Source organism: Lissotriton helveticus (assembly GCF_964261635.1).
Source record: "Lissotriton helveticus chromosome 1_1 unlocalized genomic scaffold, aLisHel1.1 SUPER_1_unloc_52, whole genome shotgun sequence".
NCBI classification, from domain to species: Eukaryota; Metazoa; Chordata; class Amphibia; order Caudata; family Salamandridae; genus Lissotriton; species Lissotriton helveticus.
In genome coordinates, this window is record NW_027611695.1 from 1,180,912 (window position 1) to 1,199,710 (window position 18,799).

Sequence of the window (18,799 nt, forward strand, 5' to 3'; positions counted from 1 at the left end):
TTAATTGGGCAATGGTGCCCGCTTGTTTGCAATTGCAGCGGGCCCTGCACGCTCCCACTGCAAGAACCGCCCCCGCCCCACACAGCACTTGCAGGACACGCATACTGTGTGGGGCGGCAGCCGCTCCCAAAGTGAAATCCTGCATGGTGCTGCAAATACAAACAAGCAGCGTCCCACGAGTGCTGTGTGGGCTGCATTTCAAATAAGCGACAGGCGTTATTAAAGTGGAAGGGCTCATGGCACGCTGCTGCAAATACAAAGAAGAAGGGCGCCAATGCTGTGCACTTTGTTGTGCCTGCTTTAGCAAGACTTGAATTAATATGTGAGAAGTTGGCCTGGCATATGCTGTCCACTATTTTAGTGGGCACCTTGCACCAGTCCAAACAACCCTTATTGATGATAGGTTACATGCAACCTTTATTGAAAGCTATCCTTGTGGTAACTATGGAGCAGCCTTCAGGCTATGTATTGGAGGAATGTGAAGCAGCTTGTTTTACCAGTCTATAATCTCGTGAATGACCAAATGAAAGGAGAACCACACAAGGAATATATATAAAATATATGTATTTATTCTAAACACATCTCTCTAGTCTCTTCGTGAGGCTAGAGGCAAAAGTACATACAGAAAACTTAATAGCACACAGTAAATTAACACAATATATGTTGAGCCCTAGGGGCGTACCAAACCATATATCAATAAAGTCGTATAAGAACCATGACTTTGATAGACACAAGGCCTAGAGCCTGTAGAAATGCTGGGGCCACCAGGAACCACCCAAGGTAGTGACGCAGGGGACTAACAAGGGACACGCTTTCAGTGTCTGAACACAGCCGCTGATCACCGTTAAACTTCAATTGGGAATGTCGCGGTTGGAAATTTAAAGAAAATGGACACTTAGAGGAGGACTTTGAGCAAACCCCTTTAGACTTAAGGGGTTCTAGAGCCAACACCCACAGGAGCAATGTAGTACTCGAGTTACCTCACCCAGGGAAGCCGGGTGCATAGGTGTCTTTTGGTGTTGGGAATCGTCGCTGTTTCAAAACGGCGATCTGCTGCAAAGTGCTACTGCTGTCGAAGTGGAAAGTGTCCGCAGTGATCCAAGCCTGGATTGAATATGAGAAGAACCTGAAAGAAGAGGGGACAGAGTCTGGGTCACTTGCCAGTGACCAGGGGCACGATAGGCAGATGCCCACCAATGTCGGGTGATTTCAGGTGAAGGAGGTGAAGCTTGACTCTTCAGCCACGAGGACCAGGAGGCATCGACGACAACCAGGAGATAGATTCGAGCTGACCCATGACGTATGTAGTGTGCTGCAGTATCGGTGCCCGGATTGGACCCAACAAGCCTTGGCAACAGCAACCCTCGCAGAAAAGAGAAAGATGCTTCGGTGTGGGCCAGCAAGGTCTGAGGGACTCACCACTTGGTGGGGAGTCAGGGCACATCTAAAGCAAGAGGTGTCGAGAAGTCAATGCACTTGCAAATGTGCAGCGTGTCCAGGAGTTCCAGTTCCACGTCACTCATGAGGGCTGTGGGTCTCAGCTTTGCTGGGGACTCGGGTCAGCCTCTGAGAAGTCTGGAAATCCTCTTCCTGGGCTGCAGATACTTCAAAGTCCGTTGGGAGCTTCGGAGATGCAGACCGGCAAATGCTTTGTTGGTGCCTGCCAAGCAGGGGAGTCACTCATTGACCCCAAGGGAGATTTCTTTAGTCCTCTAGTCTTGAGTAGAGCGTCAAAGTTCCAGGATTCAGTTGCAGAGTTTCCTCCAGGGATATCTAAAGTCCTGTTGCCAGGGGTTCCTTACTTATACCTAAGAAAGGGGTTGGACTAACTCTGGGGACCCACCTATGGGAGGGTTTGGAAAGAGGGATGGCTACACCCATTTCCTTTGTCCAGTTTCGTGCCAGAGCAGGGGCTGGTCGCCCCTGCAACTGGTTTGAGCTGGACTATGCACAGGGACACCAAATGTGCCCCCAGTGCAGACTTCAAAGCACTCCTGGAGAGTAACCACCCAGCCCTAATCCACCAAGGCCTGTCTGGGAAGTGGTTACGCCTCCCTGTGACAGGAAACCTATAGTCCAGCCTCCCCTGCCGGAGTTTCGGTCAGCAGCAGGAGGCCAGACTTGTGTCTGTGGCTGCAGCATCCATTTTGTGATGCCAGAGCTCTTTAAACTGATTACCGGGTAGACCGGTGTGTAAATGTCTCTCCCTCTAAAAGGGTGGAATTCTACCCCCGCCGCCAGAACTGGCGGGGGGTAGGATTCCAAAGTGTTTGACACCAAACACAACATGTTTCCGTGCAGCCATGCCAAAGTTAGCATTTACCGCGAGGATATAATGCAGAGTATATGGTCAGGCTGCATCACAGAACAGCCCCAGAGAATGGTTCCGAAAGCTGCAGAGGGGCTCTGCTCATGCATAGGCACCCTCTCACATGAAACCAAGCACCCTGCCTTCAAGATTGATAAGGCCTGCCATAGGGGTGACTGATAGGTCTCTATGTGTAGTGGAGAAGTGTGGCTCAGGGGTTAGAGGCAGCAGACCCGGAAGCTGAGATCGGTCCTGGACCAGGGTTCAATTCCCCGCCTCGGCGGGTCTTGGGCTAAAAATTCCACGGACTCGATAATTCTCGCCCCGGTGCCTCCTCGACTCACGGGTTCACACTCTGCGACTCTGGGCAATAGCTTGCTTAATCTCCACAACGGCCCCTCGCGGCGGGATGCCTGACTTTCACCTTGTGGATACCCTGTTATCTCACAGGGGAATACCAGGAAGGGTTCCCTAAGCAAGCGCCGGGTAACCCACTGCGGGTAGCTGTGCGCTATATAAGCTCACTACATTTACATTTACATTTACATTTAAGGTAGATATATGTAACCTATATCTCAGTAAGGGGTGCATGTCATTTTGGAAGGCTTCACTGGGGTGGCATAATAAATGCTGCAGCCCCTGTTAGGCCTCTGGGGTACCTATGCCCTTAGTACCTAGTGTACCATGTACTAGGGACCCACAAGGGTACCCCAGTAACCAAACTGGAGTATATCCATAGTACATGGAATCAATTTTAGGGAGAAGGCAGATAGGCTGGGGTCCTGAATAGCAGGATCCCAGCTAAACTACGTCGAAAACCAGCAAAACACCAGGAAAAAAGTGGGGGCAACCATGCAGTCAGATTCCATCTTCTTACAACGATGTTCAAGAGTGAGGGGCTCAAAAGTCACATTAAAATCCCCTGCGATCAGAATGTTTGAACCACGGGAGTGTAGATCTAATAAGTTGTCTATAGCCGCTATAACTTTTGACTTCTTCCCCTTTGAGCCCCTGGCATAAGCGTTAGAAACGTCCAAAGCCCCTTGTTGGCCCCTCTTCAACCTGATCGCACCGATATCATTACTCTGTGTTTCAAGGTCCCAATATTAAAACCGCCAACTTGGCGCACCCAGATTACCAATTCACCTGAGGGTCGACCCTTACCCCCACATGTTGCAGGGGTATAGACATTTAAGCAACCTAAGCAGTATAGGGGGTCTATTTCCCAGGTTTCTTGAAAACAACAGACATCAAAACTGATCAATAAAAGTGAACCAATCAGGGAAGACGGTCTTCGTCTTCAATCCTGCTACATTCCAGGATAACATGGATGTCCCATGGGCAGCAGGTGAACGTAGCCTCTGTCCGTTTGTAACATCAATAAGTACATCATTTGGGCCTGATACTCCTACAGGTAAGGAGGGTGCTTCCCGAGAGGCTTTAGCCTCACGTCCTGGATAAAGACAAGGGAGTTGAGTACCAGCTAAGGGTAAGAGAGGGGATTCCATAATCATATGGGGAGCAAAAAGACCATCTAGTTTGTTCTGGGTATTACAAAGCAGTCAATCATTAGCCTCAAGAAAGAAAAAACCTCTTAACCTAGAAAGTGTCTTTTCTAGTGTTTAATGGCATGTACTTGTTCTGTAAGAACCGTCTGAATGGGATCAAGGAACCTTCTGGGGGAAAGTACGATATTCCAGGGAAAGAAGATTTTCTGCAACATCAATCTCATTCAGTGTAAGCTCGATACAATCTAGTGATTAGGTTCGGGAGGTAAACCTGGAAGCCCTTGAGATGTCTTCGCGAATTACAGAGCGACAGCCTCTAACATGGCGTATCCAGTGTATGACCTTGTTGGTCAGGGAATCATTATTTTCATGGCCCTTGCTTGGGTCATATTTGGGTACGTTAATCATGTAAATTTTGGGAGGAAAATGGATATTAGACTGCGCAGGTAGTCGTGCGTTATGGTTTTGTGTAAAGCGTTGTGATGGGGGTGGTTCGGTGGGTCCAGTGACCAGTGGATGTGCCAACTTTGGGGGTACACTACTGCAATGTGCATGTATTGGGCATGACTAGGGGCTATAGGGCGCTCGGTCCTGGAGGGTGCTGGAACCACTATACGTGGCATGGCTGCGGGGGCTAGCTTGCAAAAAGATGCCACAGTGGGTATCTCCCGCTCTGGATAAACCACCTGACGAGATGTAGAGTCAGTGGGGAAGGGTCCTTATTCAATATCTGATTTACCAGGGAAGTAAGACCCTTAATTATGGTTCTCATATCCTTGACCTCTAGTCTGAGTGTATTAATGAGGTGTATTTCTTGGGGAACATTGGTAGATCTACAATCTGGTTCTAGGATACATGTCTCGGGATGCTGTGTTTGATGAGGGGGTTGACACCTAGGCCCCGTTTCGGTGTCCTCCTCCAGCAACTCCACCAGTGGTAGAAACCTATTAGTGTACGGGATTTCCGACTCTGTCTTCTGTAGGTCACTCCCAGATTACTTATTTGAGGATTGGCTATCACTTCCAGCATCTAGGTTTCCCTCACAGCCTATGTCTGGGCACCCTTTTTAGGTCAAGCCTAGAGCAGCCCATTCGCTGCTCTAGGAAAATGACCTTTTGGAATTGCTGTGGACTTTTCTCGCCCTTGTGCGTGAGAAAAGGCCTACGGCTTTCGGTCACGAGCGGCGGCGCGCAGTGTGCCATCTGTTTTGTGTCACTTTTCACACCAGCGCACGCGCACCACTCGCAATAGACTCGCACCAGCAATGTCTGGTAAGTGAGACCTAAAAAGGAAAGTGCCCCACTTCAAACATCTACAACTTTCACTTTTCTGTACTTTAAATCCATTAAAATTGTATATTTGAAGTGTAGGGATACATTATAAGGGAGTATTTGGTTGATACCGATTTTTACTTTATTAGTGGGTTTTTATTCCGTACTAAATAAATAGCTGAACCTTTTGAAATGTAATTCACTAAAAGGGCAACCTAAGCCAGAGTCTCGTAAGAAAACAAACACAACGGGACAGTGTCTGAAGTGCTGATGTGGAAGAGGCTATCCATAGCCTTCTGTCAATGGAAATGGGGCAGGACAGTGAGTCGGCGTTCATCCTCTGGTGGCCAATCATTCTTTTACTAATTTGCCCTTACCTACATGGGGATTATCACTTTGGCTGGTGGAGGGTGATTTTTGCTTGCCCTTTCCTCCTGTCCTGCTTGCTGGATTGACAAACTTGGAAGTGATTGTCCGGGCATCATTAGGCCATCAAGTATTTTGGGAGCTTCTTCCTCTGATGTTGCCCATAAGCCAAGAGCATGGAATGAGATCAGGCCCTGGTGGCAGCCAATGTGCTTCATTCCTTTCTCTTTTTAGCTAAAATTCTGGTGCCAGTCACATCCTTTGTTTTCTTCCTAGAGTTTGACTTACGGTGTTTCTTATTCACTATTTTGAAAGTCAGTAGAGTGTGACAGAAAAAGTTGCTTCAAGCACGCCTTCACAGCTTGTTTGATCATCAGAGTAATATGCACCATTATGTTCAGGGATATCTCATGTTGTTTCCTACTTAAATTAAAGTATCAAACAGTGATGTGCAAAGGGGAATAAATGTAGGACTTATCTTACTGGATCACTCCCGGTTTTGGGACTGACGCTGTTGGTTTTTAAACTATCCACTGATACCCTGTCAACCATGCCCCAGTGGATGTGCTTTGACCTTTGAAACCATGTGCGCATGCACTGCTCTAGGAAAACAACCTCTTAGAATCGCTCTGGAAGCGTGTGAAAAGGCCTACGGCTTGCGGTTACGAGCTGCGGTGCGCAGTGTGCCATCTGTTTTGTGTCAGATTTCACACGAGCGCACGCACCACTCGCAGGACGCTGCAGCTTCCAAAAGTTCTGAGTTTGCTCCTGAAACTGATGCTCAAGAGGCGGCAATCTTTCTTACCCCGGTTTCACCCTTTCTTCCACCCTGTTCCTTAAACCTGCTCTTCTGTGTTCCTTATAATGTTCTATTATCTCTTCCCATCTCTTGTCCTTTATTCGAACTAAGCCCCCCTCTCTCTCTAGTTCTCATGTTTACTAATGAGACACATTTGGTTTGAATTCACTGTAAATCGAGTCAAATGATTCGATTCAGTCACTGTGCCGCAGAAGGAGTCACTCACCAGAGTTAGTATTCTGTAACAACACAGTCAGTTCAGTAAATGAAATAAACCCAACAACACAGAGAATTGGTCACCCCATCCACCCGACGAGAGGCTGCGCACACTGCTCGCACAAGTGAAATGCACTCATTGTCTGACATATTTACCACTGAACCTCCCTGATTGGCTTTGGTACAATATTTATGTACATATGTGGTATCTGTAGAGCGCAAACCTACCCTAAAGGCAGCTGAGCACTATACACTGGCAAAGGTAAAGGAAAGTCCATGTGTGATCGGAGGGGTGTCTGGGTTAGGGAACAGAAGTCTATTGTTACTGCATTGTGATGTAGTGTTATTTTTTAAGGTGACTTGTGTTCTGCACTATGCTAAACTCGAGCAGAATTAAGGGTGCTGTCCCCAGATCCTGGGTGCATGCATAGATGGAGTCCGCTTTGGGGTGTCACGATAATTACCACATAATTATATGCTACATAATTATACTGCACTAAATGCAACATACACTCCAAATTATAGCACTTAGTGCCACATGATTACATGCCACATAATTACACGCCACATAATTACACTCTACTGAATAAAACATACACTCCACACAATACCACTCAGTGCCACATAATTATATGCTACATAATTACACTGCACTCAATGCAACAAACACTCCAAATAGCACTCAGTGCCACATAATTACACACCACATAATCACACTCTACTGAATGCAACATACACTCCACACAATACCACTCAGTGCCACATATTTATATGCTACATAATAACACTTCACTCAACGCAACATACACTCCAACTAATACCACTCAGTGCCACTTAATTACACACAACATACTTACACTCCACTCAATGCAACATAAATACACTCCACATAATAACACTCAGTGCCACATTATTATATGCTACATAATTACACTGCACTCAATGCAGCATACATTCCAAATACCACTCAGTGACACATAATTCCACACCACATAATTACACTCTGCTGAATGCAACATATACTCCAAATAATACCACTCAGTGCCACATAATTACACACCACATAATTACACTCTACTAAATACAACATACACCCCACACAATACCACTCAGTGCCACATAACGATTTGCTACATAATTACACTGTACTCAATGCAACACACACTCCAAATAATAAAACTCAGTGCCACATAATTATACTCTACTGAATGCAACATACTCCACACAATACCACTCAGTGCCACATAATGATATGCTACATAATTGCACTGCACTTAATGCAACATACACTCCAAATATTACCGCTCAATGCCACATAATTACACGCCACATATTTACTCTACTGAATACAACATACACTCCCCATAATACCACTAATTGCCACATAATTACACGCCACATAATACCACTCAGTGCCATATAATTACACACCACATACTTACACTCCACTCGATGCAACATACATACACTCCACATAATACCACACAGTGCCATATAATTATTTGATACATAATTACACTGCACTCAATGCAACATACACTCCAAATACCACTCAGTGCCACATAATTACACGCCACCTAATTACACTTTACTGAATGCAACATACACTTCACACAATACCACTCAGTGCCACATAAGGATTTGCTACAAAATTACACTGCACTCAATGCAACATACACTCGAAATAATACCACTCGGTGCCACATAATTACACGCCACATAATTACACTCTACTGAATAAAACATACACTCCCCATAATACCACTCAGTGCCACATAATTACAAGCCACATGATTACACTCTACTCTATGCAACATAAATACGCTCCACATAATACCACTCAGTGCCATAATTACACGCCTCATATTTATACTCTACTCAATGCAACATTAATACACTCCACATAATACCACACAGTGCCACATACTTATATGCTACAAAATTAAATTGCACTCAATGCAACATATGCTTCAAATAATACCACTCAGTGCCACATAATTAAACACCACATAATTACACTACTGAATGCAACATGCACTCCAAACAATACCACTCAGTGCCACATAATTATATGCTACATAATTACACTGCACTCAATGCAACATACACTCCAATTAATGCCACAAAATTACACTCCACTGAATAGAACATACACTCCCCATAATACCACTCAGTGCCCCATAATTACACTACTCAATGCAACATAAATACACTCCACATACCACTCAGTATCACATAATTACAAGCCACATAATTGCACTCTACTCAATGCAACATAAATACACTCCACATATTACCACCCAGTGCCACATAATTACACGCCACATAATAACACTCTACTCCATGCAACATAAATACACTCCATATAATACCACTCAGTGCCACATAATTACACGACATAATAACACTCTACTCAATGCAACATAAATACACTCCATATAATACCATTCAGTGCCAGATAATTACACGCCATATAATTGCACTGTACTCAATGCATCATAAATGCACTCCACATAAATGCACTCTATACCACATACTACCAATCAACATAAATGCACTCCACACCATGACACAATTTTCCTAAGCATAATTTCACTGAACACCACAGTTCCAGGCCACATATTTCAACTCCACATTTCCAAAACACACTGCTTAATTACACACCAAACAACACGTTTCAACTCCACAATCCACAACGTACCTCCAATCCACAACATATATTGTCACCACCTGAGCACTAATCATCATTCACCACCACCATTTTGTATCAGCGCAACACCTAATCATCCCGTCAGTCTGCCCTTGTAATCTGGCATCTGTTGATACTCCCCTAGTGTCCGTCTGCTGCTCGTGTTCTAATTAAATTACTGTTTTCCAACCTACACTCCCCTGTTATTTATGTCCCGCTTTCCCATAACAAAAAAAATTATAACAAACAAGCATGAGAACAGGCAGGAAAAAGTTGCCAGCAGTGCAAGTACAAAAAAAGTAGAAGACATTTTTTATGTTAAAATCTTTTTTTATCAGGTTTTTCAGTTGTATATAATGTTGTCTTCGTTTGTATAAACGTAACAAAAATGCTCAACACTTTTTATTATGACTTTTCAACAAAATTCACAGCAGCCACAACGCTGTACAACATAGCCAAAAGTTCTGGCTAAACACATAAGGTCCCAAAGGCGAGACCCATTGGCTATGACAAAGCTTGTTTTAGGGGGTTATGAAACATAGCTGGAATAGCTAATTGGCGGGCCGTAGTAGGGTTGTTTAAACTAGCTGGTTGGGTAGAGCGTTGTGGGGATTTAGTATTTGCTACATGGGTGGTTGTATCTGTCACTAATATGTCCTCGCACTCGCTAATGCGGGTGTCTATCCTATCCAGTACACAATTACTCCCTGCATGTTTCTGTATCTTCCTAGCCTTTTTCCCTTTACTATCCCTCCCGCCCCTCCCCCACTGCCCTCCATAGTTTTCCCTTTCCCCGTGCTACCTCTATAGTGCAAGTTAAGTCTAAAGCAACCTGTCTACACATTCAGCAATGAACAGGCCTCTTGGCCCCGTGGACAATGAGAACCCTCACGCCACCCTTATACCGGCCCCACAAACCCCTCAGGAGAGAGAGCGTAATTATTTAGAATCAAAGAGAGTAGTTTGGGCAATGCTGGGAGATAACCGCGTTAACAGTACCTTGACTAGTCCACGACAGTTCTTGAATGTCCAGCGAATCTGAGAAGGCAAGATGCCTAATGCCAGTGGAAAGGGGGGTAGCCCTGCCCTGCCTCTTCCTGGCAATGAGGGCAAGGACGGGACAGCCCTTGGCCCGGGCTTCGCCCGCGCGCGTCCTGCGCTGCGGGGGGAGAGGCAGCGCTATAAGCGCCGTGACATCAAGGGATGCTGGGGCAGGCAGTCCTCACACTGAGGTTGAGCGCCTAGATAGGCTGATGGCAATAGCGGCGTTTCCGACGTGGACCCTGGGACTCCTTTGCTACCAGGGTGCTGCACAGAGCTTGTGGAGTCCCTTGCTGGTGATAAGATAGCTTGCTCCCCTAGTGCCTGGCCTGTGCTATTGCATTGTTTGCATCAGATTCACCTAGTGCCTGGCTTGTGTTATTACATTGTTTGCCTCGGATTCTCCTAATGCCTGGCCTGTGATATTGCATTGTTTGCGTTCCGTTTTCCTAGTGCCTGGCCTGTGTTATTGCATTGTTTGCCTCGGATTCACCTAGTGCCTGGCTTGTGTTATTGCATTGTTTGCATCAGAATCTCCTAGTGCCCAGCCTGTGTTATTATATTGTTTGCATCAGATTCTCCTTGTGCCTGGCCTGTGTTATTGCATTGTTTGCGTCGGATTCTCCTAATGCCTGGCCTGTGATATTGCATTGTTTGAGTCCCGTTTTCCTAGTACCTGGCCTGTGTTATTGCACTGATTGTGTCATATTCTTGCAATGCCTGGCCTGTGTTATTGCATTGTTTGCATCACGTTTTTCTAGTACCTGGTCTGTGTTATTGCACTGTATCAGCGGCTTTTGGTATGTTATTATTCCAATAGTTGCAGCTTTTCTAACAAACATGGTACCTTTTATCCCAATCAAGTGCATCTGACTGCAAGGACACTTCCTGCAGTAACAATCTACTTCCTATTTATGTGGCAACAGACAGCACAACATGTCTGCCAGAGATGCTGTAGGGTCAGAAACAGTACATAGGTAAGTAGGTATGATGGAAAACAAACTATTGCGTAAGGTTTTAAACGAAGAAGCTGCTGTGATAGCCGGCAAAACATCCATGTCAAAACAGCAGCAGTAGGACAATGGTACATGGAACAATAATGGTAGATATATTTACACTTCTGTGTAGTGCGTGTCACTTAATGTTCTTTTCTTGCACTCTCATGAGATGGTTTTTCAAGGCAACTCTGAGCTCACTGAGTGTGGAGCTTCCACGAATCTCAGAGACAGGCTGTTCCAAAGACGGTAACAGAGAAGGTTGAAAGATCTGAGTCTTGATCCTGGCAGATGGACTGGTGATCCCTGAGGGGGTGTGGGTGGTCTGTGTGTTGCCACGGCTGTCCAGAGGGTGTAAGAAAATGTCAGCAATTTGTGGAGGGCCCTCTTTTGCGTGAGAACCACCCAGCTTCATGCAATACAGACTTAAGGGTTTGTGTCTGCGCAGGATGAGTTACATTCTGATAGCAAAATGGAGGACATTGTCCAAAGGCGATAGATGTTACCAAGGATTAACATCTTCAGTTACGACAGACAGAGAAAGTCCATGTACCTCGAGGAGCTTGAAAAGCTTTCTGCACTCTGCTGGTGCAGGCTGGATGTTTATTCTCTAGTTGGCATTTGCCAGGGGATGTTCAGATACAGATACAGTGGGTTAATTAAACCTTGCAGCAGCACTTGTAGCGTGGACTCTTGGAGTCTTGTAGTATGTGTTAGATGCGGAAGAACTGTCTTAATGTTCTACGGAGCTCAGAAAATCCAGACTTTCCGGACCAGAACCGGGCGCTGTAAGCTGCACTAGTTTCAGGGAGATGGACAGATGTTATGGCGATAGGAAACCCCGACAAACCACAATAATGTTCCACTCTTCCAGGTTAGACGAAACCAAAAATGCTTGAACCAAGGGAGCTGTTGAAAGTGTCAAAGGTGACCTATGAACAGCAAGGTAAAGACAGGAGTTGGTATTTGAGACAATCTTAAGTGAATAGGAAAGAAATGAGAAGTGTGTGAATGGAGTTACTTTTGTTGTATACTTCGTAAAGAGTTACTGGAAATTTTGCAGCCCCGCCTGGTCCATATCTTTTTCTAAACTCTATTGTTGTTTGAATGAAATCTTGACCGTATGCATCTATCTTAAGCAAAACCTTAAGCACTTGGGAGCTCCGAGCACCCTTACTTTGCTAAGTTACTCAGTGAACACTGTTAAATCACCTAGTTTTCAGACATTAATAAGATGTCACCTGATCACCAGAACTTTTAGTTAAATATTTGTGTATTATGAAATATTCCCTACTAAGTTCAAAGGCAGTAAAGAAGAAGGGGCGATTTACTAAGATTTTGCGTCGTGTTTGCGTCACAAAAGTGGCACAGAAGAGTGCAAAATCTTTTTTTCCTAATTTTCTTTCCAGCAAATAGCGTAAAAGTAATGTGAAGCATCGCACTGCACTGCTTCGCGTTACTTTGCACCTTGGGGCCTGCCAATGGTGGGGCATGGGCGTTCCCGTGCAACCACCCATTGGGGCAGATTTATGAGTTCTGGCGCATCTCTGCAAATCAGCAGGGATGCGCCAGAACTGATGTCACGCAATTCCCTCCTTGCGGCACCACAGATGCGCCGCATTTACATTGCGGCGCACCATGGTGCAAGGAAGGGCAGATGCGTGACGCATCTTGTGGTGTACGGGCGGCGTATTGCTGGAGTAGCGTCGCAAGTGCGACGCAACTCCTGCAATGTACAGAGGCCACCCATACATAACGTGGTGCGTCACTCCTTACGCCTGCTTCAAGCAGGCGTAAGGATTTGACCCAGCAGCGTCGTAAAACTGACTCAGTGAAATCTTATAGATTTCACTACGTCAGTTTTACGGGGCTTTCCTACGAGGGAACGCCCAACCTGCGACAGAACGCCCACATGAAACCTGACGCAGGTTTCATGTGGCGCAGGGCTTTACAACGTGACGCATCTGCCTAGATGCGTCACGTTGTTAATAGGTTGCAGGGATGCGCCACGTTTCCGCGTCTGACATAAATCTGCCCCATTGTTTCTCACGCTAAACTCAATTTACCAAATACAGTAGATTGGGTTTAGCGTGAGAAAACTGCGCCCTTTTAAACTAGGCGCTTGGAAGGAGAAATGCTTTAATTTCTCCTTCCTTTTCTGAATTTTGCATGCGTGCTGCACTGTGCAACATGCATACAAGGTTGGAAAGGGTTTCCCTCATGTCTAGGCATAGTATTTTGTACAGGAAGGGTGTCCTTCCTGTAGAAAACCTATGCTGGGCTCACACACACACGCTAGCGCTCTGGTGCTAAGGTGTGTGCATGGCGCAGGGCTGCTGTAATCAGTGCCGGCGCAAGGGAAAGGGAAGGAGAGAGCCATATCTTTGAAAATATGGTGCTCTCCTGCTCCCTCCCTGTCATGCAGTGCAGCCTCGCAGGGGGAGGCCTGCGCCACATTGCGTGGAGATTTGGTAAATCTCCCCTGAAATGTCTTTTACAACCAGATAAATATTGTGATTTCTCATTCTATTTTGTTTCAATTTAGTAATTTTAAATATCTTTACATCCTACAGATAACAAGCCTTGAATGTATGAATTGACCATCAATAATAACGCGAATGCTGTAAATCTTCAATAATAGCAGAAATATTGAGCTACAGTATTCAGGAAAACATCAGCGCAGTCGGCGACAGAGGAACCTGCACACAAACTGACAGATCCCGGATGAAGCATCAAGGGCAGTTCAGTGATTGTAAGAGTCTGAGCTGTGCACCTCCACGCCAAAAGACGAATAAATGACCTTAGGAAAATTAAGGCAACAACAATAACAAACCACCTCCTGAATAAACAAGTGTCAAATACTAACTTTGATCAATGTATCGGTATGATGTGATTACCGCAGTGCTCTATTTTCTAAAATGAAGACAAGCCTTCATTCCGTGCTCTAGGTGAATTGTAAACTCTTTCTGGCCAAACCACAGTAACAAGCGAAAAGCACAACAGAGCGGAGCCAGACAACTGACGGGTAAAGGAAAGAGGAGCTCTTCTATCTACAATACAACAGACTGTCCCAATTTGCACCAGCCAGAAGGAAGATACATCTTTACCTGCAAGCGTCCACAGCCATAATCCAATCTAAAGGCACAATCCCCTACAAAGACACATACTACGTACTAGGAGTGTGGCAAATATTTGGTGGCTATTGTATTTTATTGTTAAAACAGAAATCAAACGTGCAAAATACTGCGCACATTTAAAGTGTGTGAGAAATCACAAGTGCTTTATCAGCCATGTTGGCCCATCAGGAACTACAGTCAAGGGATGTAGATAAATGTATACCCGACCCACAGGCACTAACTAAGAAAGAAGAATCATACACATACAGCAAGAGCTTTAGTTTGTCATCACTACTCAAGCTTCATCAGCACACGAGCACAGGACAAAAACCATTCAAGTGCAGTGAATGTGTAAAGTGCTTTAGTCAGTTATCACACCTTCAAAGACATAATCAAACACACACAAGGGAAAATTCATTTAAATGCAGTGAATGTGTGAAGAGCTTTAGTCGATTATCAGAGCTACAAAGTCATCAGCGAACACACACGGGGGGAAAACCCTATCATTGTAGTGAATGTGACCGTAGTTTTAGTTACTCTTCAGCATTAAGGATTCATCTGCGAACGCACACAGGAGATAAACCATTCAAGTGCAGTGAATGTGCCAAGAGCTTTAGTCAGTTATCACACCTACAAAGACATCACCGAACACACACAGGAGAAAAACCATTCAAGTGCAGTGAATGTGGGAAGAGCTTTAGTCGATTATCAAACCTACGAAGACATCAACAAACACACACAAGGGAAAAACCATTCAAGTGCAGTGAATATGCAAAGTGTTTTACTTTCTCGTCACACCTACAAAGCCATCTGTCTAACCACATAGGAGAAAAAAAATTCAAGTGCAGTGAATGTGCAAAGTGCTTCAGTAAGTCATCACACCTACAAATTAATCTGCGAACACACACAGGAGAAAAGCCATTTAAATGCAGTGAATGTGGCAAGAGCTTTAGTCAGTTACATCACCTACAAAGACATCAGCGAACACACTCGGAGGAAAAACCATACCAGTGCAGTGAATGTGGGAAGAGCTGTAATCGATTAGAAAATCTACAAACACATCAGCGAACACACACAGGGGAAAAACCATACCATTGCAATGAATGTGAAAGCATTTTTAGTCGTTACTCAACATTAAGGATTCATCAGCAAACACACACAGGGGAAAAACCATTCAAGTGCAGTGAATGTGCAAAGTGCTTTAGTCGGTTATCAGACCTAAAAAGTCATCAGCGAACACACACTGGGGAAAAACCCTTTCATTGTAGTGAATGTGACAGTAGTTTTCACAGCTCTTCAGCATTAAGGTATCATCAGCGAACTCACACAGGAGAAAAACCATTCAAGTGCAGTGAATGTCTAAAGAGCTTTAGTAAATTATCAGTACTACAAGGTCATCAGCGAACACACACAGGGGAGAAACCATTCAAGTGCAGTGAATGTGCAAAGTGCTTTGGTCGGTTATCAGACCTAAAAAGTCATCAGCGAACACACACAGGGGAAAAACCCTATCATTGTACTGAATGTGACAGTAGTTTTCACGTCTCTTCAGCATTAAGGTATCATGAGCGAACTCACACAGGAGAAAAACCATTCAAGTGCAATGCATGTCTAAAGAGCTTTAGTAAATTATCAGTACTACAAGGTCATGAGCGAACACACACAGGGGAGAAACCATTCAACTGCAGTGAATGTGGGAAGAGCTTTAATCACTTATCAAACCTCCAAACACATCAGCGAACACACACAGGGGAAAAACCCTATCATTGTAGTGAATGTGACAGTAGTTTTTGCGGCTCTTCAGGATTAAGGCGTCACCAGCGAACTCACACAGGAGAAAAACCATTCAAGTGCAATGAATGTGTCAAGAGCTTTAGTCAATTATCAGACCTACAAACACATCAGCGAACACACACAGGGGAAAAACCTTTCAACTGCAGTGAATGTGGGAAGCGTTTTAGTCTCTTATCAAACCTTCAAACACATCAGCGAACACACACAGGGGAGAAACCCTATCATTGTAGTGAATGTGACAGTAGTTTTCATGGCTCTTCAGCACTATGGTATCATCAGCGAACTCACACAGGAAAAGAAACATTAAAGTGCAGTGAATGTGCAAAGAGCTTTAGCCGATTGTCACATCTACAAAGTCATCAGCGAACACACACAGGGGAAAAACCCTATCATTGTAGTGAATGTGACAGTAGTTTTCGCAGCTCTACAGCATTAAGGTATCATCAGCGAACACACACAGGGGAAAAACCCTATCATTGTAGTGAATGTGACAGTAGTTTTCGCAGCTCTTCAGCATTAAGGTATCATCAGCTAACTCACGCAGGAAAACCATTCAAGTGCAATTAATGTCTAAAGAGCTTTAGTCAATTATCAGTGTTACAAAATCATCAGCGAACACACACGGGAAAAACCCTAACATTGTAGTGAAGTTGACAGTAGTTTTCGCGGCTCTTCAGCATTAAGGATTCATCAGAGAACTCACACATGGGATAAACCATTCAACTGCTGTGAATGTGGGAAGAGCTTTAGTCACTTATCAAGCCTCCAAACACATCAGCGAACACACACAGGGGAAAAACCCTATCATTGTAGTGAATGTGACAGTAGTTTTCGCGACTCGTCAGCAATAAGGATTCATCAGCGAACACACACAGGAGGAAAACCATTCAAGTGCTGTGAATGTGCAAAGTGCTTTAGTCAGTTATCACACCTTCAAAATCCTCAGCAAACACACACTTGGGAAAAACTATTCAACGGCAGTGAATGTAGGAAGAGCTTTAGTCACTTATCAAACCTCCAAACACATCAGCGAATTATTATTATTATTATTATTATTATGCGTTCTTATATAGCGCTCGATTACCCGTAGGCATCTCGGCGCTTGCCTTGGGAACCCGTCCTGGCTTTTTCCCTGTGAGACACCCGTACTGGGCATCCCCAAGGTGAAAGCCAGGCATCCCGCTGCGGGGGGGCCGTAGTGGAGATTAAGCAAGTTGATGCCCAGAGCTGCAGAGTGTGAACCCGTGATTCGAGTAGGCACCGAAACGAGAATTATCGAGTCCGTGGATATTTGGGCTCAAGACCCCGAACACAGAGACTCTGGAAAGAACTTAAGAACATCAAAAATAATATTGACCCATCTGAGGACAAAGACAACAGCAGAACAGTGCAGTTATTGTGAGAGGAATGAATTACGGAAAAAAAAATTAAATTCAAATTATGTGGGACATTGAAATGCCAGATGATAGAAGACAGGACTAGCAGTAAAGAAGGAAAACAGATAACAGTATTTGCAGAGTTATAAAAGTGTTTGTTTCCAGTGATTGTTCACTTCTGTACACATAGCAAAGCAGCATGATGTACCAGGATACACAGTGGGAGGCTAGCACAATGTGGACTAAAAGAAAAGAAAAATTGTTGATTTTTATTTGGTGAAGAAGAGATACAAAGAAAAACATTCAATCGCACCGGATCACACTTCCTTTAAAAGCAACACTGAACAATACTGGGACTAGCAACGATATTTTCAGCTAACTTGTCGGATTAGTGATAAAACCTATAAACCAAACACACCCAGAGTGGACACGTTATCAGAGCTCTGGAGATGGGAAGCTTCATTGGTAAAATGTAGATATTACTATTAGCAAATGCCACTGCAGTATATGTAATGAACTAAAACGAAGCACAGGTGTTCAAGAAATAACCTGTTTTTAGATATAAAAGAGCACATACCTTGTTTTTAAGTAATGTTTGCTGCATCTTTTACACACTGTTATCGGTTGCTGGATCAGCTCGTGCCTCGGGCCTTATAACTAAGTGTGACCCGTGGCTCCTCTCCGACATGGCTCTCCCTATTCAGTTTGTGACTTGCCAAACTCTTTCTTTTTACCAGAATTGAGCCATTGTAAGCAGCCGACTCTGTTTGAAGAATGTGGTGAAATAGCGAAATCCCACATGAAAAGCATATATGTGCCAGGACAATCAGTTGCACTCCCAGCAACTCGTCTCCCACACTTGATTGTCCCCTGTCCTCAAACGTTCTAAAGGATTTGTCGTGTGAATGCCAGAAGTGGCAGTGACATTCATGAAGCTAACGCTAACAGGAGTGTGTGGGAGATAGAGAGGGTGAGAGATAAAGAGAGCGAGAGAGACAAAGAAAGGGGCGAGAAATAAAGAGAAATGGAAGGAGGGGGAATGGCACGTTATATGTACTCACCTAAAAATAGAAGAAGCAGCCGAATACATGTCAATGAGTGACATCACCAGAGAAACGGGCTGAACACCTGTGAATTTATATGTTTATTTTTAATACCTATAGACCCATGTCATGCCAATAAACAGGGCACAAGTAAGGAAAATAGTATGGAGCCCAGTATCATATGCAAATTACAGTGACGTCACATGTAGTGACATCACAAGAAGTGATGTCAGGTCCTTATAATAATTTTTATGTGAAAGGTTGACGGCCTGTTTTA

General features: G+C 44.5%; 1 protein-coding gene across 1 annotated transcript in view; it reads left to right on the plus strand.

Moving 5' to 3' along the window:
- The window catches only part of LOC144806189 (uncharacterized), a 412,937-nt gene extending 395,035 nt beyond the window's left edge, over nucleotides 1-17,902 (plus strand). Inside the window, exon 3 of the mRNA XM_078672605.1 lies at nucleotides 14,482-17,902. Coding sequence (XP_078528731.1) covers nucleotides 14,482-16,670 — 2,189 coding nt within the window. The 3' untranslated portion in view covers nucleotides 16,671-17,902. The remainder of the gene's footprint in view (nucleotides 1-14,481) is intronic.
- Nucleotides 17,903-18,799: the final 897 nt, after the last annotated feature.